Consider the following 21,214-nt stretch of genomic DNA (forward strand, 5'->3'; position numbering starts at 1 on the left):
ATGATTTTTTGCAGGTATCGATATTCTATATTAGACATGATGTTATAAGATAGACCTAGGTTTATACACCGCCAACTATACGAACCCAAAGCATTTCTCTCACTATTGGATTTAATTTCCATCAATAACCCTCCGAATATTCTATTATACGAACAAGTTTCTACCCCATGCTTCTCCAAACATGACTTAATATTCCTGTCTTATGACTTAAGTTTGAGTACGGTTGATCTGAACTTTTCTTTGCATGACTTCAAGAATTGAGAGTACAGTATTTTGGAGGAGAAATACCATGAAGCTGATTGGGACGAGTGTATGGTCGAATTTCTGTAGATCATCAGCTTGAATTTCTTCAGGATGATATGCTAATATTATACAATGCAACAGTTCCCATAGGGAGCAAGCATCAGACTTCATCTTATAAACTATGGTTTAATTCCACCATTAGTTTTAATGCTTACATAGTCAGAGCATATTCCATCAATTGCTTACATAGTCAAAGCATATTCGAGGTGGAAGAGGTACAAAACCCCAGAGCTATACGAGGAATTTTGTTCTACATGATGTTGTAAAATATTTGTATTTTATATCTATAGAAAATCTTTCTTACAATTATAAAAATATTGTAAATTATTAAAAACAATTTACATCTTAAACCTCAAATTACAACTGCCTTTCATACTGCGCTGTAGGATTCTGCAAAGCAGCTATTAAATCGGTTTGCATCTTCAATTGACTTTTTATTTGCTGCAGCCAAAGGTAATGGAGTTGATCCGATTCACCATTACAAACAATGCATAAATCCTCACATTGAGGATCTGTAGATCTCAAAGTAAATTTGTGGCCGGGCAATTCTTTAAGAATCAGTTTGTTCATCTATTGGGCATTAGAAGAAAGTAAAGAAAAAGGTTATGCATTTGCAATATAAAATAAAAATAACCCCCTTACCGGTATCTGTAGACGATAGGTATATGAGGGCATAGCATTCTTATCTCTTGTCTCTTGTTTATCCGCAAATACCAGTAGGCGCTTAAAAAGTATTACATAATGGCGTCTAGTCTTGCCCTCATATTTGCAGGTCAAATAGTTGTGAAAAATCAATTTGCCATGTTCGTATATGTTGTCCTCATAATTTTTCATACCTTCCAGGGCATTAAAATCGGTGGTGTGTTTAAAAATTTTCTGAAAAACAAAGAGGAAAATTAAGTAACTATTGGGTTGCCCAAAAAGTAATTGCGGATTTTTTGAAAGAAAGTAAATGCGTTTTTAATAAAACTTAGAATGAACTTTATTCAAATATACTTTTTTTACACTTTTTTTCTAAAGCAAGCTAAAAGTAACAGCTGATAACTGACAGAAGAAAGAATGCAATTGCAGAATCACAAGCTGTGAAAAAATTTGTCAACCCCGACTATATGAAAAATCCGCAATTACTTTTTGGGCAACCCAATAATTTTATATTAGTGTTGTATTATTTACCTCAATCATATTGTAGGCACCATTAACAGATTCCCAATCGGCTTCCAACATTTTAAGATGTTCCGCAATGCGTGATAGCAAAATTCTATACTCAGCCAATCTGAGGGTTGGTATTTTCAAAAGTTCAAGGAGCTAGAAATATGGAGAAATGAAACCATTTGTACATTTGGTACATTTGTTCTTGCGCTTCTTTTGTTGGATCGCAAAATTATTTCATTTTAATATTGAATTCACTTCGTGTGGAACGAAAGGTAGTTGTGTCGGACTGAAATGGAGTAACGAAGGGTTAGCCGAATATATTTTCCGATTATTTTCTTGTTCGGCCGTTGAGGAGAAAGAGTCTTTGATCACTGAGAAATTATAGTTATAGTGCAGGCTTATAAGAACAGTCATATATCCTTCTTAAGAAATAATAAAATAATATTATAGAAAATAATTAAAATAAATAATGGAACAGGCTAGAAAAAAACATTGTTTAGAAGGGAAAAATAAAATTTTAAAAGATCTAATTTTGAAGACAAATGGAAAGTCTTTTTTTAAATTGACGCTTTGCTGATGTTTTGGATATTGTGAGGAAGAGTATTCTAAAGACGTATGGTACTCGTATAAAACTGCCATTCAGATACTAACCTCCTTCTTCTTAAAGGGACAAGTTTTCTACCCCTTCCAGATGGGGCAAATATTAATTTGTCATAGTGGTATTTAGGAGTTTGCTCCAAAATGAATGTAAGAATAGTAGAGATCTAGTTCTAAGTAGATTGTCAAAGCTACGGCCATAAAGGAAGTAGCCAAGTCAGAAACATGCAGAGTCCTTCTTATACCATAGACATAGCTAATAATGCTGTTGAATACATTACATTTAATTTTCGTTCGCTTAGTGAATCGCAGTTTGAAAAAAGTTCACACCCATAGATCAGACCAGGAATTTGAAATGTCTTTGCTAACAGAATTCCAATTTCGAATGGTGTATAAGAGTGTGTTATCCACAGTGCAAGCAGCTTTGCATATGTCTGCCCGGATACAGCATGTATATGATTTGACCTAGTTAAAGAACTGTTAAAAATCATACATAAATTCTTAGCACTAGACACTATATCGATTTTCAGTTGATTTATAGTGTTATGCAGGTCTCGCAAACTAAATCTTTTATTTTTGTGAATAACAATCACTTTCGATTTCTGAGGGTTCAGATATGAACCATTTTCTGAAGCCCACTTATAGACAAAGGACAGGTCCTCGTTCAGTTTTGCAACGGATTGTCTATTATTATTAACAACGCCGCTAAGGAATAACTGAACGTCATCAGCATACATAAGGATTTAGCTATGGATCAGCTGGGTAGGTAGATCGTTTGCGTAGAGCGAAAAGAAGCGGACCATTTATTGAGCCTTGTGGAACTCCCTGGGGCACTAGAATTGACACTGATATTGAATCCCCTACGTTCACTGACTGTTGCCGATTACTAAGATATGATTGAAACAATTTGATAGAAGTATCGCTGAAATTGAAAAATCTTCTGAGCTTCATATATAAGTTATCGTGATCAACCGAGTCGAAAGCCTTTAATTGATCTAGTAGGACGAGAAAACTAACATTGCTATCATCAATTTCACTTCTAATTGATTCCGAAACTTCAACTAATGCACTAACGCAACTATGATGGGCACGAAACCCGGATTGTCTATCGGACAACAAAGATTCATGATGGAGATATTCGTTTGTTTATGCAAAATCTTCCCGAAAACTTTCGAGAGGTAACATAATATAGAAAACGGAGGAAAATCACTATTCGATTAAGGGATTGGGATTATCTTTGATCTTTTCCAAATAGATTAAAGATAATCGGACAACAAAGATTCATGATGGAGATATTCGGACATTTGTTTATTCAAAATCTTCTCGAAAACTTATACATTAATGTCATCAAGTTTCTTTGTACAGTCGAACATCGATTATCCGGAAATCGTTTATTCAGAAATCTCCATTATCCGGCATAGAAAAGATATGTTTGTCTTTTTTTGATCAAGTCTATTATCCGTGATTATTTCTATTATCCGGGAGTAGATGTACATTTTACGATTGCAAATTTTCCCTCGTAACAGATGCAAACTTTTCATTTATAAAGAAGTGCTCTTCAATTCAAGTTTATGCCGAGTTCGAACGGCATGGCGAAGTGAGACAGCACTTTGGGGAGAAGCTTTCCGAAGGGTACGAATCCAGGTGTACGTAATCATAGACTTTTTAACCTCTGGGCTACGGTGGCTCCAGTTTTACGATTACGCTTGAAAAACTGAAACAAAACGGGTTATGGTGAGGTTATAATTACAAGCGATTTCAATTCAAATATTCTAGTTGATCCACAATATGATGGTTGATAGACAATATGATGGCCTTAGGTTTATACACCGCCAACATTTCTCTTCGAGTGTTAATAACCTATTGGATTTATTTTTCATCAATAACCACTCGAATATTTTATTATACGACCATGTCTCGGCATTATGTTTCTCCAAACATGACTTAATATTCCTGTCTTATGGCTTTAGTTTGAGTACGTTTGATCTGACCTTTTTTTGGTGAATTTAGGCTACAGTATTTTGGAGGCCATTGCAGCGCAGAGGTTAGCATATCCGTATATGACGCTGAATGCCTGGATTGGAATTCTGGCGAGACCATTAAAAAAAAATTTTAGCGATGGCTTGGCAACTTTTGTGAGGTACTATGCCATGGAAAACTTCTCTCCAAAGAGATGTCGCACTGCGGCACGCTGTTCGGACTCGGCTATAAAAAGGAGGACCCTTATCATACCTTTTAGAGGTTTTCACACAGCTAGATTTCGGAATATCGCTATCGTACATCATTATTGACGACTATGCAGTCGGGCTTCCGCGCTGATCATAGTTGTGCTAGAACCCTAATAGATGTGTCCGCGTCAATTCGGAATGAAATCGCTGACAACAAGGTTTGTTTTCTTATCCTACTGGACCATTCCAAAGCATTCGGAATTTGAGTTTGAAACTTCGCCTGTTTTTCAATTTTACTGACACATCGACCACGCTTATAGAGTCTTATTTGTCGAGCCGTTTCTAATCGGTTTGTTCAGCATACGTGACATCTCAAACATTGACAATAGCTAAGGGAGTACCACAGAGATCTATCACAGGTCCACTACTTTTCTCATCTATGCGAATGATGTTACTCAGCAATTGGTTTATAGTTGGGTACCTATGCATGCTGATGATGTGCAAATTTACCTTAGCAGCTCAGAGAAGGCCGTTGATCGAAGCATCCGTAGACTTAATGAAGATCTTCAATGTGTATGTAGATGGGCATGAGCGAATGGTTTACTTCTGAATCCTCAGAAATCGAAGTGTCTGATTATTCATAAGAATAAAGGATTCTGATTGCCGAAAACTTAAATTTTTGTTAATCTGGAGAGTGTTAAAAATTTGGGCGTGATATTTAACAGGCCATTAAGATGGACAGTTGGCATCCCGGATAATCGAGGTCCGACTTTATATTATTTTCTCAGAGCAAAATTTGAATGATTATAACTTTTTAAGCCATTTCTAATTATACATCAGCTATACCAGCCATTAATATGAGAGTTAGCTAGATTTGCTACCAAGTCGATCAGATTGTGGGTTCATCTTTATCTTGCTTGGTAAGATTGTTTTTCGTCTATTTTCGAAAATTTAGTCGTTTTCATATGTTTAAGTGGTTGTATGGGAACATTTGATAAGAATTTTTCCATTTTGAGTCCCTATGACTTCGTACAAAATATTTTATGCAATTACGGCCTTATTTACAAAACTCAATGAAGCCTTAAGATAGGTTTATTTGACAGTTCTTTACAGGAAATCTATGAAATAAACCTATTTCAAATCTACATTAAGTTTTCTGATTACTTACCTCTCCTGGTTTATGGCCAAAAGCCTGACTAAGTTGATTGAAATATTCCAAATGTTCGGTCACAATAAACTCGGCAATGGGCACATTATTACAATATTTACAATACATATGGAAATGTGTTTCACTACTGACAAAAGCATTACCCAATTGTGATGAACATTGGCGATATTTGACCAAGGATAACATGAAGACTCTGTTAAACGAAAGAAACTTATATAACAATTTATAAAACTTTAAATATAAAAATCTATAGCTTACTCCTTGTGCCAGCGATATATGTCCTCCACATTACAGAATACAAAGAGACCCTTGTAGCTACGCAAATCATCGGGTACAGGCACTTGGGGTTTCTTTTTGCGGAATTCTTCTAAATATCTTTAAATGAAAACACAAATATGAGTAATCACTAAGATGATGTATAAATGCAATCATTTCTCTACTTTCGCAACAAAATTGCAATTTCCGATTGCAAATGGGTATTGTATAACTTTTTACCTTATTATTAAAGATAGTTTTTCAATATAAGTTTCCTCACTGTCTATCAACTCTGTCAGCAAAGTCTCCAAAATTCTCAAGGTATTTGGTGTACGCTCAAGCTTGTAAGACATTGTTCATTAATTTTGAAGGAATATTGTGTTGTGAAGATTGTGGCGTTTTATGGTTCTATATCATTGGCTGTAGAACTGAAACTGATGGAAATTCTCACAATGAATTAAAATTATACTACAATTATACTGTGGTATATGTTGAAAACCACAATAAAATTAATAAAACTGATTTATTTTTATACACTCCACAATAGAATGAAAGCATACTTAGCTCGTCATTCCGCTTGTAACTCTTCGAGATATTGATGTGAGACTCAACAAGGTATAGATATTCTTGATGGTCGTGGCATTCCAAGTCGTTTTAGCAATGTCTGACCGAGGTGTTACAAACGGAATATCGAAATTAGTAAACCCTCATCCTATAGTGGAGGTTATATAAATGATTCAAATATCTTGTCACTTGCTATTCTTGGTTGAGGGTATTTAAAATTCAACCCGGCCGAACTTAACGCGCTTCTACTTGTTTACAATAACTTTTTGTGCCTTTAATCCAAAGGAGGCTAAATCAATTTTTAGAAGCAATGTATAAGGGTTTCCTTTTCGGCATTTTATCCTTCAGTAAAACCCTTTATTAAGTTTGATAACCAAAATATATCCTTCTTTGGTTTCATTTTTTTCTTTTTATTTCTTTTTACTTTTAACTAGTCGAAGGCCAGCGTTATTTCAATCCTCGTTCTTCTTTCGTATACTATAATACCATTTATCTGTAAAATTTGTATAGTCCATTTACCGATAGTCTGTCACATCATATATGCACCAATGATTCATGGCTTGTTAAGAATTATGGGTCCAGTTACTGTATGCGTTAATGAATTATTGGTCGTTAGACTTTTTATAGAATACTTCTGGTTGTTTTTCCCTCAGAAGTTACGGTGCTGATTGACTGAACATGGCAATTTCCAGAACAACCTTGGTTTCTCCTTCATTTGAATACTGACTTCCCCGTGGTGTCACGGGTAATACTGACTTCCCCCTGGTGCCATGGGATTGGTGATAATATACCAAGGAAGTCCTTCCTAGTTGATGGGTTGAACGTCGCTTTTCCGAAAAGGAATCTCTGTGCTAGGAAAGTGCAGGGAAAGGCAGCCTTCTGCAGGATGTGCGATGATGAAAAGAAATTGGAGACGGTGGAATACCTTTTGTGCCACTCCCCCCCAAATGGGAGAAGATAGTGGGTGAACACTTCTTTCAGCGCCTGGATTCCCTCTCGCCAGTGTCTTGCACCGTGGTGTGATGTTAATGTATCTGCTGTTCTCCATCTTCCGATCTTCCATGTTGACTTCTTGAGCCGCTGGACAATTATCTTACTTCTCTGAGTATTTACCAAGTATGGTATGTTACACACTACTATTACAATATTTCCTGTTTTCCCTAGTGGGAGAAAATCGAAAAAAAACTAGCAAAAACCAAGTGAGTGCGGGTAGTGATATCTCTTTGAAATTTGAATTTGAGGTCTTAACGAGATCGTGTGCAAAATTTCAAAGTTCTAGGTTGTCCGGGCGCCTTTTGGCAGGCCCCTAAAGTTGGTCACCTCGGTATTTTGAAAAATTGTTCGGGCTGCTAAATATTCATTAATGGTCTGATTTTCAAAATGTTAGTGCGCAAAAATTCCTACAAAAAAACCTGCTTGAGCTCTACAATATCCTCACTGGTTTTGGAGATATTCGAATTTAATTTTTTTGTGCAATTTTGACCGAGATTTGTGGTTCGATTTGATTTGTTTCAATTTGCAACGACTTTGCCGCGAAGTGTCCACAATGATGGGGGTATATTAATTTTGTCATTCCGTTTGCAACACATCGAAATATCAATTTTCGACAATTAAAGTATATTTATTTTTGATCAGCGTAAAAATTCAAGACGATCTAGAGATGTCCGTCCGTCTTTCTGTTGAAATCACGCTACAGTCTTTACGAAAAATGAGATATATTCAGCTGAACCTTTGCACATGCGCTGTACACTCCTACATCACAGATACTCACACTCCAACATCACAGACAGTCATGAACCAATAGCATGTTCTACACTTCGAGTAATCACCACCACCACAGTTGGGCTTGTGCTGCCGTTGTGTGTGGACAGCCACTGCAAGAATGCGACAGTTTCGGTGACCACGCAGCCTAACTCGACTCAAGTGGTAGTGCACAGGGAATCTACTGGTTTGATACAGCCATAGTACCCAGACACTCTTAGGCAGTAGGATGCTACTGATTTCCAACGGCCATACATTCCAAGTACAATAGCTGTATTATACAGGGAATTTACTCATATGATACAGCCATAGATCCAAGACATTTTAAATACACTAACTCATCTCCTATTTACCATCAAAGGCAACCGTTCCTTTTGGAAAAGGGGGATTCGATTTCTGGACCTCTAGTTAACTGATTGAGGCTGCTGTGATTTATTGTACTTGCCTGGACTCTTTACAATTATTACTGATAAAATACTTCTGGCAACAGCACACGTTTTGCTGACTTTTAAATATTTTTTACTATACTATTCTTTGAATAGAAAGCATTAAACAATGTTCTAAAGACGGACAATATCCTGCAATGGCATCTGAATTAAATTTTAATCCTGAATTAAATAAAATTGTTAAATACGTTTTGAAACTACTTTTGTTTTGAACCTTGGAACCCGCTAAGCTCACCGAAGTAAAGATTATTTTATTATACATAATCTAGCGAATCTATTAGTTTGGAAAATATAACGATCCAAATGTCTTCTGACTATGTGAATCTGTCCAAAAAGGATTTCCTCCTTTTTTCTGAAGGCTTCGTTACTCCACAGTGTTCTATGCGCCTCACTAGCCCACGTCTTTAACCCCACTCGAATGGTCAAAGTTACTGTCGATATTCTACTGGCTCTTATTGTCAGTCTCTTTACCTTTCAGTACTCAATTACTCCACAGTGACCTATGTCAAATAATGCATATTGTCCTATAATCATAAATGTATTAAAACACAAACATGTATATCATTTAATATGTACGTATGTATTGTATATTTTGAATGTCATTTATTATATGCCGTATAACATTTATAATAAAATCTAACATTTAATATAAATTGTATTCTCAATTATATATGAATTTGTTTTCTATATCATTTCATTGTTAATATTATTCCATATTCCCATATATGCCAATGTGTATGTATGTTTGTATGTATATAATATAGTATAATGTCACACATATTCTTTATAGAGTTCAGTGTTCTCTAGCTTTGTTATTCGTTATTGTTGTATAATTTCAATGTATATATATATAATGTTAAAATGTTTTTTGTTTGTCCAAAAATTGTTTCTTCTATTTGTTGTATGATTATTATTAGTATAATGAAACATTGAATTATAAATTTAATTGATTAAAAATAAATCAAACAACTATGTATATTTTTGTTTTTTTTTTAAGATAATTCTAAACACTTAATATTGTGATTGTAATGCTCTAATGGAGTTCCATTTTATTGTTTTTTGGTTTTTCTTTTCTTTTTCTTCCAATTTAAATTGTTGTTTCGTTTGTAATAAGTATTAAGTGTATATTATAAATTAGTTATTGTATTATTGTATAATGATGTGCATGATAATGTTTCTGAACAAGTCAATGATGAAGTGTTATATGTATTACTAAAACAATTTGTTCTTCTCCAATCAGATAACGGCAATGCTAACAAGAAAATTAACCATTTATGTAAATAAACAAAAAACTTTGCAGTGTAAGTTTAAATATGTGGGATTGATAATGTTGTATTAGAAATGTTTAAATATTTTGTTAAAAATTCAACGAAAATAATATTTAATAAAACTTAATGTGTATCTTATCACTCTTTAAGGAAATCAATAATATCACCATTTTTTTTTATAACATTTAAATTAAGTTTAATTTAACATGAATATGAAATAAACAATTACAAATAATACTGAAGCAATAATTCCCAATATGGTTAGTAAGGATGAAGGAAATAAGGCCCCAATGCCATAAACCCCCGAACGGTAAATCAAATAAGGCTTAAACTTTAATACATGAAACAAAAATAACGATAATTTGGGCTTTATTCCGTTTTTTTTTTGGGTCTAATTTCTTTTTAGTTTGGGGTGATTTTTCATTTCCTTGGGGCCTTTTTTAATTTTTTACTTTTGGGTTGTTATTTCATAATGAAAAAAAGACACATTTTTGGGTTTATATTTCATTTTCAGTTTGGGACTTTTTGCATCGGGGCCTTTTTTCATGCCGCCGATTATGCTCAAACTTTAATACACTAAACAAAAATAACGATAATTTGGGCTTTATTCCGTTTTTTGGGTCTAATTTCATTTTAGCCAGGCCGATACGGGATGACTATGAGCACCACACAGGTGCCCATCGTTATCAAGGGAAGCTTAGCTGAAAGCTACCGGGAAAGCTCCGTTTTTATGCGGAGTAGCTGCCGCGGGCAGTCAGCCATTTTCGAGAGGAGAGTCTCAGTGAGGAGTCAGGTGCCACTGGCTCTTAATTAAATACTGAGTGCCAATGATACTCGAGATGACAAGGCGAGTTATTGGCGCCTTCAAATAACCAATAGCCAACATCAGCGTCTGTTCCCAGATTAGGGGCGGCTGGCGGCGAGCGTCCGATCTTGGAGCAAGCGGCTCGCCACAACGAGGAATACGTGTGCAGTCACACAAAACCCATGCGGTTGGGGCGCTGGGCCAGTAACCCGCCCCGGAAAACTGAGAACTACTATGAGAAACAAAGTAATAGTAAAAACGGACCCCCCCAACGTTGACGACCCACGCAATCGAAAAAAGGACCATGATTTGCAAATCTGCACCTGGAATACCCGCACTCTATATAGAGAAGGTGTAGTATACGCGCTGGCGGATGTATTAGAGAAGTACAAGGCAGACATTACCGCCTAACAGGAAATTCGATGGACTGGGAATGGCGTCACTACAACACCAAACGGTGACGAACTATACTATAGCTGCCATAACACGAGGCATGAATTTGGTTGTGGATTTGTGTTTAGTCGGAGACTGAAACACCTTGTCTCCAGCTTTAGTCCGGTGGATGAGAGGCTAGCCACAATCCGCATAAAAGCCAAATTCTTCAACATCAGCCTCATTTGTGCCCATGCCCTGACGGAAGACAAAGACGAGCAGACCAAGGATATTTTCTACGAGCGGCTAGAGAGAGAATATGACCGCTGCCCCGCCCATGATATTAAAATCGTTGTGGGAGATTTTAATGCGAAAATAGCGAAGGAAGACATCTTTGGTCCAACAGTCGGAAAGTTTAGCCCCCACGAGATAATGTCCAGTAATGGGTTGAGGCTGATAGATTTCGCCGCGGCAAAAAACATGGTAGTTAGTATCACCAGATTTCAACATAAAAATATCCACAAAGCCACATGGCTGTCACCCGATCAAAACACGAGAAACCAAATTGATCACGTTGTGATAGATGGAAGGCATTCATCCAGCGTGTTAGATGTACGATCGATCCGTGGAGCGAATATAGATTCGGATCATTACCTCGTTGCAGCAAAGGTTCGCACCCGTTTGAACATGGCGAGGAAAGTACGATCTGACACTGCACGGAAGTTGGACATTGAAAAGCTGCAAACACAACAAATGGCAGCGGCATACTCTACTCGACTGACCCAACTGCTTGATGAAAGCTCTCCTTGTTCCGATGATATAATGGCGCAGTGATAAACTATTGCCCACTCCATGGAAAATGCCGCGAAATCCGTACTTGGGTACCGGAAGCCTCCCCCCAAAAAAACCATGGTACGACCAAGAGTGTCGAGATGCTACTGAAGCCAAGAATGCGGCATATAGAGCAACCCTGCAATCAGTAGCAACAGATGAAGGGGAGGTATCGGGAGAAAAGGAGAGAGGAGAAACGTCTATTCCCCAGAAACAAAAAGGAAATGGAAAGACGTGAGTGCGAGCGAATTGAGATGTACAGGAGTCCGGAGAATGAAGTCCGGAAATTCTACCAAAGAATTAAACATCAAACCGATGACTTTGGTGCAGGCACATCCTCCTGCAGAGACAAAGAAGGAAATCTGGTAACTGACACAGATAACATGCTGACGATATGGAAAGAACATTTTAGCCAACTGCTAGTGTCCGACGATGGCGGCGAAGAGGATACCGCAGAACCAATCCCTAATGATCGTATAGAATGTTTACCTCCTAGGCCGAATGAGGTCCAAGTAGCAATGACCCCACTGAAGAACAACAAGACAGCAGGAGCCGACGGGTTACCCGCTGAACTATTTAAGACCGAAGGCGTATGCATCAGCTTATCTGCGCAATCTGGTTAGAAGAACGCATTTCATCGGGAATGGAACCTCAGCATACTATGTGCCAACTACAGAGGAATAAGTCTCCTCCCCATCGCATACAAGATACTCTCAAGCGTACTGGGTGAAAGATTCAAACCTAAAGTCAGTGAGATAATTCAGCCCTATCAGATATTCCAGACCAGATATTCACACTGCGCCAAATCCTGGAAAAGACCCGAGAAGGACAAATTAATACCATCTCTTCGTTGACTACAAAGCCGCCTTCGATACTCCTTTATGTTCAAAGGTATTTCAAGCCATGTCTGAGTTTAGTATCCCTGCAAAATTAATAAGACTCTGCAGGATGAGACTTGCTAATACGCGTTCCTCAGTAAGAATAGGAAAGAATCTCTCCGAACCATTCAATACCAAACGAGGTTTCAGACATGGAGACTGCCTATCGTGTGATCTCTTTAATATCCTGCTGGAGAAGACTGTACGAGATGCAGATGTGATAAGATATGGCACACTAATCACAAGAGAAGACATACTTGAAAGAATTGAAAGGCAATCAGTGAAAATGGGTCTGGCAGTAAATGGAGATTAGACGAAATGATGGTTTCAACTCCCAAAACACCTTGTGCAACCGAGCAGATAAAGAAAATGGAGGAAGTTGGGAACCATAACTTTGAGATAGCCATTAACTTTATCTACATCGGCACCGCCGTTACCGAAACGGCGGACTAGACTTAGTGGTGGGATGAATACACGCTAGTTATCCATAACGAGGTGTTACTGTGCTGGTGCGACTGTGTGATTTGATGCTGCGCATGACATGGCCTGGCACCTGCCTTGCCCATGTTGATGCAGCGGTGTTTGCCCATTGTTGGTTCCCTTAGCTGTTGTGGTTGTGTTCGGTCACCCGTGAGGGTTGTAAAGCCCCATGTTGATGCTGATATATGTGGCGTAGCCCGTAAGGGCTGCCGTGTCCTGTTTGTATATATCGTCCCGTTGCATGTTTGATGCATACTTTTGTATGCTGGCTTGAGGTCGGCTTAGGGCGATTTTTCTCTTTCAGGTGACCAGTCCGGAACTGTTTGGGGTTCAACTGGTAGTAGTCTTTTAAGGCTACGAAGTCTGACCGGAGACTTTAATCTGGTACCACGGGTGTCAGGAGCCCCTGGAACTTTGGTTCCAGGCTGACAATGGTAAGGCCCCAGTGGGGAGCAACGTGGTGGCTGTGGTTTGTACCCAAATCGCGGATAGAGCATAAGCTCGGCGTGGAGTTGCGTTTTCAACCGGGTGCCGTGACCCATAGATCGGAAGGAGTTTTAGGTAGTGCTCCGCTCCTAACCAAGGAGGTGAACACGTCCAAACACGTGGGATCAAACTGGTACTCATGTGTGGGTTACCACATGTGGGGGCGTTGGTAGACGCATTGCATTCACCCTTGAGCCTTGGGCCTCGCAGGTTTGGGCCGTAGTGGCAGGTATCTGCGTAAAACTCGACATTCGTGTCATTCCCCGGGGACGTGACTAACATACTGTATACCGTGTGTGTGAATGTTTTCGGTGGCACTCCTGTTTTGGCTCAGACTTGTGCTGAGACATTTCGGCTTATGCCAACTAATTTCTGACTGTATCTGAATGCCGTTTTGCTACGGGATGGTGCTTGCATTATCCCATAAGGTAACCAGTACGAAAGTGTCTGGAGTTCAACTGGTAGTAGTTAGACTACGTGGTCGAACCAGAGTCTTTAATCTAGTAACACGGGAGTCGGGAGCCCCTGGAACTTCGGTTCCAGCCTGACTATTTGTGAGGCCCCAGTTGGGAGCAACGTGTTGGCTGTGGTGTAACACCTAAAATCGCAGGAAGGACATTTCGATGCTCGGTGTGGAGTTGCATGTACTCAACCGGGTACCGTGACCCATAGAACGGAAAGAGTTTGGATAATGCTCTGCTCCTAACCAAGGGGGAGGACACGTCCAGACAACGTGAACTCCAATTGGTACTCATGCTAGCTTCGGCTATGTATGGGAGCATTGGTAGACGCATCGTTTTCACCCGGGGTTAAGAGCCCTGCAGTAGTTAGCCTAAAACACCATTTGGACTTTTCATTCCACAGGGAATAGTACTAATATCATCTGCTCATAGTTCCAAGCGCCGAGCTGCATAGTCATTCCAGGATTATGTTCTGCAGTAGAATTTAAATTATTACGAATCATCTAAGCAGCTCTAAAGGGACATGGAAAACGCATGCTGATTATTTTTGCTAATGCCAAAAGAAGCGATCATGTTTGTTAACCAATCAAACAAGAGAGTTAGTTTATTCAATTGGAGAAATCAGAAGCTTACACAAATTTCCCCCATTCTTGAGTTAATATCAAAGATTACAAATTACATACTTACCATGATACTGTTTCACTTATAGTAGCTCCGACAGTAGTAATAGCTTATGTCAGGTAATGATTGCATGATGTCAATGTGTTGGCTCCTTAAATGCAGTTTTTTGGTGAGAAAACAAAATTCAATGGAAAAATTCTTTCAGCGTTGAAAAGGAAGTGAGAAGTATGACGTTAAACTGTGCCTCAAAGGTACCTCTCTACCTCAGCACAAAACGCACCCAGAAGCACGCCATAACAGGACCAGTTATTCAAGACAAAAGTGTATCTTAAGGTTAATACAATCAAAAGAAGAACAAGTAAAAGCGTGCTAAGCTCGGCCGGGCCGAATCTTATAAACCCTCCGCATTTGTCGAGTTCTTTTCCCGGCATCTCTTCTTAGGCAAAAAAGGGTAAAAGAAACGATTTGCACTGCTATTAGAGCGATATTAAGTTATGGTCCGATTCGGACTATAATTAAATAATATGTTGGAGATCTGCGTAAAATTTCAGACAATTCGAATAAGATTTACGCCCTTTGGGGCTTAAGAAGTAAAATAGCGTGATCGGTTTAAATGGGAGCTGTATCAGGCTATAGACCTATTCAGACCATAACAAACACGTATGATGATGGTCATAAGAGGATCCGTCGTACAAAATTTCAGACAAATCGGACTATAATTGCGACCTCTAAAGGCTCAAGAAGTCAAGATCCCAAATCGGTTTATATGGCAGCTATATCAGGTTATAAACTAATTTGATCCATATTTGGCACAGTTGTTCAAAGTCATAACAAAACACTTCATGCAAAATTTCAGCCAAATCGGATAAGAATTGCGCGCTCTAGTGGCTCAAGAAGTCGAGACTCAAGATCGGTTTATATGGCAGCTATATCAGGTTATGGACCGATTTGAACCATACTTAGCACAGTTGTTGGAAGTCATAGCGAAACACGTCGGGCAAAATTTCAGCCAAATCGGTTAGGAATTGAGCCCTCTAAAAGCTCAAGAAGTCAAGACCCCAGATCGGTTTATATGACAGCTATATCAGGTTATGGACCGAATTGAACCATACTAAGCACAGTGGTTGCAAATCATAACATAATATTTTATGCAAAATTTCAGGCAAATCGGATAAGAATTGCGCCCTCTAGTGGCTCAAAAAGTCAAGATCCAAGATCGGTTTATATGGCAGCTATATCATTGATAAATATACCGATCGACTCAGAATCACTTTCTGATTCGATATAGCTGTGTCCGTCTGTCTGTCTGTCCATGTTAATTTGTGTACAAACTACAGGTCGCAGTTTTCATCAGATCGTCTTCAAATTTGGTACAGGCATGTTTTTCGGTCTAAAGACGAAGCCTATTGAAATTGGAAAAAATCGGTTCAGATTTAGATATAGCTCCCACATATATGTTCGTCCGATTTTCAGTAATAATGCAATAAAATGGTCATTTGTTAAGCGATTTTCTAGAAATTTGGCAGGAAGGATTTTTTTATGACTCTCGACATTACTGGTGAGTTTCATAGAAATCGATTCATATTTAGATATAGCTCTCATATATATATATCGCCCGATTTTAACTTCTAGAGTCAAAGCAAGCGCATTTATTGACCCATCTTGCCAAAATTTTGCAAAACGCTTTCCTCGACTACTGCCACAGCATCTGAGAATTTTCCTCGAAATCGGTTCAGATTTGGGTATAGCTGCCATATATATGTTCGTCCGATTTGCAGTAATATTGCAATAAAATGGTCGTTTCTAAACAGATTCCCTCGAAATTTGGCAGAAAGGATTCTCTCTTGTTTCTCGACATTACAGGTGAATTTCATTGAAATCAATTCAGATTTCGATATAGCTCTCATATATATATATATATATATATCGCCCGATTTTAACTACTAGAGTCATAGCAAGCGTATTTATTGACCCATTTTCCCAAAATTTTGCAAAACGCTTTCCTCGACTACTGCCACAGCATCTGAGAAGTTTCCTCGAAATCGGTTCAGATTTGGATATAGCTCCCATATATATGTTCGTCCGATTTTCAGTAATAATGCAATAAAATCGTCATTTGTTAAGCGATTCTCTAGAAATTTGGCAAGAAGGATGTTTTTATGACTCTCGACATTACTGGTGAATTTCATAGAAATCGGTTAAGATAAAGATATAGCTCTCATATATATACGTCACCCGATTTTAACTTCTAAAGTCACAGCAAGTGCATTTATTGACCCATCTTGCCAAAATTTTGCAAAACGCTTTCCTCGACTACTGCCACAGCATCTGAGAAGTTTCCTCGAAATCGGTTCAGATTTGGGTATAGCTGCCATATATATGTTCGTCCGATTTGCAGTAATATTGCAATAAAATGGTCGTTTCTAAACAGATTCCCACGAAATTTGGCAGTGTTCAAAGTACGTTTGAACATGAAGTCATGTGCACCCATGTGCAGACATGCGTTCACGTATGCACATGACCCACTGTGCATAACGGTACATTGAAGTAAGTTCTTAATCGCTGATTCCGCCTTGACTTCATATTTGTTTACCTGGAATTGTTGCTTGTAGCTTGGAAAGTTGACCGTTTTCGCGGGGTCCAAGTGACAAGCAACAACCAGAAAAAGGTCAGTCTCGTTTTAAATCTCAAACCCGCGCATCGTATTCTCTCCCCCTCAAAGTGAAAACCCAAGTGAAGTGAAAAGTAAAAAGTGAACATACATACAAACATATATAACTAGAGTGAACATTGCAACAATAAACTTTGAAACAGTGAACTAATATATTTAACATTTTAGATACAAAGTGACACAATAACAACCGACTCAAAAACCAAATCTACACTCGACCCACAATTGCAACATCACAACAACCATAAGTGCGGGACACAACATACAACACCAACTAATTCTAATATTGCAAACCCCCCACCTGTTAAATACAATGTCTATCTACTACAATCAACTATACTCATAATTTAAATTTTAATCTACTTACTACTGCTACTTAAATCTATGAATTGTGCTATCTAAACCTAAATATTTGCTACTTAAACACTACGATCTACTTATAACTAATGAATTTAAATAACATAGAAAAGAACATCACAATAAACAATCACCACCACATTTGAATTTTAAACATAAAACTTCCTATGTTTTATTTCGGAAGGCAAAACCCTTAGTTTGACCCCAAACATTTGGTCCATTTCGAACCGGATAAGTGGTTTTTTTAAATAATTAAAAAACCAAAAATCAAAAAATTTTTCTGTTTTGTGCCCAAAAATAATTCATTTTCATTTCAAAAGACCCAGTGACCGAAACACAAAAAAATTCGCAACAACAAAAGTGCAGTGACCCAACAATTAAAAGCAAACGAAATAGAGAAAAGTGCGAAAAAAGGGTTGGTTACACACAACCGTACATACATACACGTATGGACGGACGGCCAACACAAAAATATTCCAACCAAATGAAGATCAAAACGAAATAACAAAAGAAAATAATAACCAAATTGCAAAGTGACAATTAAAGTACATAAAGACTCAAATAAAACAAAAACTAATTAAATTAACAGGGTGACCCGTGTAAAAATAAAAATAATTAATTAAATTTTAATGTGCAAAAAATTTACCCCAAAATCATTAGAAGTTGTGGTAAATCAAAAAAGAAGTGTGCAAAAGACCCAAAAAACGTAAAGTGACCCGCACAGTGGAACAGAAGTGGAAAAAAGTGGAATTTCAAAAAAATTATAAAAATCAAAAATTTTTAAATTGTTTAAAGAAGTTTCTTTGTGTTAAATTGAAAAAAAAGAGCTAAAAAATTGAAAAATTTAACAATTTATCGTCCAACCCAAAATTTATGTTAATTTTTTCTACATATTTTGGAAAATTTTTTTTCTCTAAAAATCATAAATTTTTCAGTATTTTAACTTAAAAAACAAATTAGAGTGTTAAAACAGAATTATGGGTTGCTCGATAAATTTGTAAATTTTATCCCAAACTAATTCTTTCTTTTTCTATCACACATAAAATATTGTGCATTTTCAAAAAACCCCAACAAAATCAAATTCGTGCGTTCCGTGTAAAAACACAAAAACAAAATCTACGCTCTGGGATAAAAACGGAAAAACCCGCTACAACGGTTAAATTCCCAAAACTTCATCAAATCAAAAACACTAAAACAACAAAATCCAAGACTCTAACGACACAAAGCTACAAAAATTGCAAAAGGCGCCAACACACAATTCTGGACCCAAGCCAAGCGCCCACCTACACACACACACACATACACACACATCAAAAAGAAGCTTCAAAGTGAGTACCATTTTGTTTTTTCTATTAAAGTGCGCTTGGGTATTACGTCATACATAACCTTTTTTTCAAAAAAGGAAAAGTTCATACATTTACCCAGCGTACTTTAATATTGTTTTTGATCGTTTTCTGATTATGAATCGCTAATTCGGTTGTCTGATTAATTTTGACCCAAATTAATTTGATCCAAGTGAATTTGACCCATCATCAAGACACACATTTTTTTTTCTTCGCATTAGGTTTTTTAGAAATAGATTTGATTTCTACAAATAACCAGTTTTTTGGACATTTTGTTGTAGATTTTTCCGTGGTTTTATAGTTTTTGAACCTATTTAAAACATATACAAGCCAATTACAAAATGGATAAGAATTTACGCGAAAAATTTGTAAACTGTGTGAATGATTTAGTAGATTTTGAAAGCGTTTACTCCGCGGCTAAGTCAGATGCTAATATACATTCGTTAGAAATCACGCGGGTAGAACTCAATTCTTTATGGGATCAAATCAAGAAGGCATACTTAGATTGTAGGGACCGCATTCCGGAAAAGGATGAGACACCTATAGATAAAACTAAACTTCGAAATAATTACAAACAGGCACTAGAAACTTATAAACGGTGTTTAAGCTCTCTTAACGGAGAAATTTTGGCCCTTAACGAGCAACAAGATCAAGAAAAACAGGAGAGAATATCGATGACCCAACAGCGAGACAATAATGATTTTTCACCAGCTCTAAGATTGCCGCCCTGTGACACAGATGTTTTTAAAGGGGGATATCGCGAATGGCCCACCTTTAGGGACTTATTTTCAGCAATTTACATTAACAATTCAAAATTAAGTAAAGTCGAGAAGTTGTTTCACTTGACCCAAAAAACAGCAGGAGAAGCCCGCGAAACAATTTCCAATGTTCCACTGACCCATGAGGGTTTCGACATAGCGTGGAGAAATCTCGTTCATAGGTACGAAAATAAACGCATGCAGGTAAATGAGCAATTGCGAGCTCTTTTTAATTTACCTTCGGTTTCCGTTGATAACGCGTCAACAATCCAGAAATTACAGCGCACTATAGGTAGTTGTACCCAAACTTTACAGACCCTTGAAGTAGAAACGGGGGGATGGGACCCAATCTTAGTTTATCTTGTGTCAACCAAACTACCAAGAATATTTTTAGAAGAATTCGAAAGCAGCCTAGCAGATTGTTCGTCTCTTCCATCGTGGAATCAATTAGATGTATTTTTGACCCATAAATTCAAGACCCTAGAATCAGTCGGCAATATCAAGCCACAATATTCGAGATATAATCAACCCAGATCGGAGTACGATAAGCGGGAAAAGCGAGTTAATAGTTTTCAAACAAATGTAAATCCCAATTTCAAGAACACGGGCTCAAGACCCAGCAACAACACACAATCACACTATAATGCTCAGAATAACAAACCGGTTTGTCAACTTTGTAAATCCAATCATTCTTTGCGAGAATGTCCTCAATTTCTAGAAAGGTCGATCAACGATCGAATAAACATTGTTAAGACAGGTCATCTTTGCTATAACTGCCTTTCTTCGGATCATGGAGTCAGGGAGTGTAAAAGTCGTTTTAGTTGTAGGGAATGTAGTCAACGACACCACAGTTTGATACATAAAGGCAACCAGAGCCAGTACCCTACAACAGGCACACACCAACGAGGCGGAGCACGACCTAGCACCAGTGCTGCCGCTCTCAACACTTTAGTTCAACCCGGTAGACAGGAAGCACGACCTAGCACCAGTGCTACTGATCCTACCACCCTAGCTCAACCGGTTAGCGAATACGCACGCCCTAGTACCAGTGCTGCCGCTTCAACCACCCTAGTACAACCATCGGTATCGCCAAATATACAGTCCACACCTTGTTTAGAAGCACCTTGTTCAACGACTTTGACACTTCAGGAAATCAGACCCACTCCGCAACCCAAAGAGACACTTTTGTTCACAGCAATAGTTCAAATCAAATCTAGAGGACATAGATATGATGCCAGGGCAATCATCGATCCTGGGTCACAATCAACTTTCATATCAGAAAAAATTAGAAACAAATTGCAACTTCCAACAGTTAAGAATTTAATTCACGTCACAGGTTTAAGCGACGCAGTTTCTGAAACATCGACAAAAGCTTGCGTCTTCAATCTTTGCTCACGAGTAAATCCTAGTTTTGAGCTGGAGGTTTGGGCACCAGTCTTAAAGACCCTACCTTCTCATTTACCAACACA

The 21,214-nt window shown here is 37.8% G+C and overlaps 1 protein-coding gene across 1 annotated transcript; it reads right to left on the reverse strand.

Moving 5' to 3' along the window:
• Window positions 1-558: 558 nt before the first annotated feature.
• On the reverse strand, window positions 559-6,064 carry LOC106096316 (rho guanine nucleotide exchange factor 25). The gene is made up of 6 exons (XM_013264002.2): window positions 5,884-6,064; window positions 5,647-5,763; window positions 5,389-5,581; window positions 1,477-1,608; window positions 946-1,179; window positions 559-873 (listed from the first exon to the last, which is right to left on the reverse strand). The coding sequence occupies exons 1-6, from the start codon at window positions 5,994-5,996 to the stop codon at window positions 661-663; spliced, it is 1,002 nt and encodes a 333-aa protein (XP_013119456.2). The 5' UTR covers window positions 5,997-6,064; the 3' UTR covers window positions 559-660.
• Window positions 6,065-21,214: the final 15,150 nt, after the last annotated feature.

The sequence above is a fragment of the Stomoxys calcitrans genome, chromosome 3 (genome assembly GCF_963082655.1).
Source record: "Stomoxys calcitrans chromosome 3, idStoCalc2.1, whole genome shotgun sequence".
Classification (NCBI taxonomy): Eukaryota; Metazoa; Arthropoda; class Insecta; order Diptera; family Muscidae; genus Stomoxys; species Stomoxys calcitrans.

What these genes read in the sequence shown, in the direction of transcription:
- LOC106096316 (XM_013264002.2), bottom strand. Translation starts at nt 5,996, where the DNA reads ATGTCTTACAAGCTTGAGCGTACACCAAATACCTTGAGAATTTTGGAG. An exon ending in AAACTATCTTTAATAATAAG is followed by an intron (nt 5,764 to 5,883) that starts GTAAAAAGTTAT and finishes TTTCATTTAAAG; the next exon opens with ATATTTAGAAGAATTCCGCA. An exon ending in GTGCCTACAATATGATTGAG is followed by an intron (nt 1,180 to 1,476) that starts GTAAATAATACA and finishes TTTGTTTTTCAG; the next exon opens with AAAATTTTTAAACACACCAC.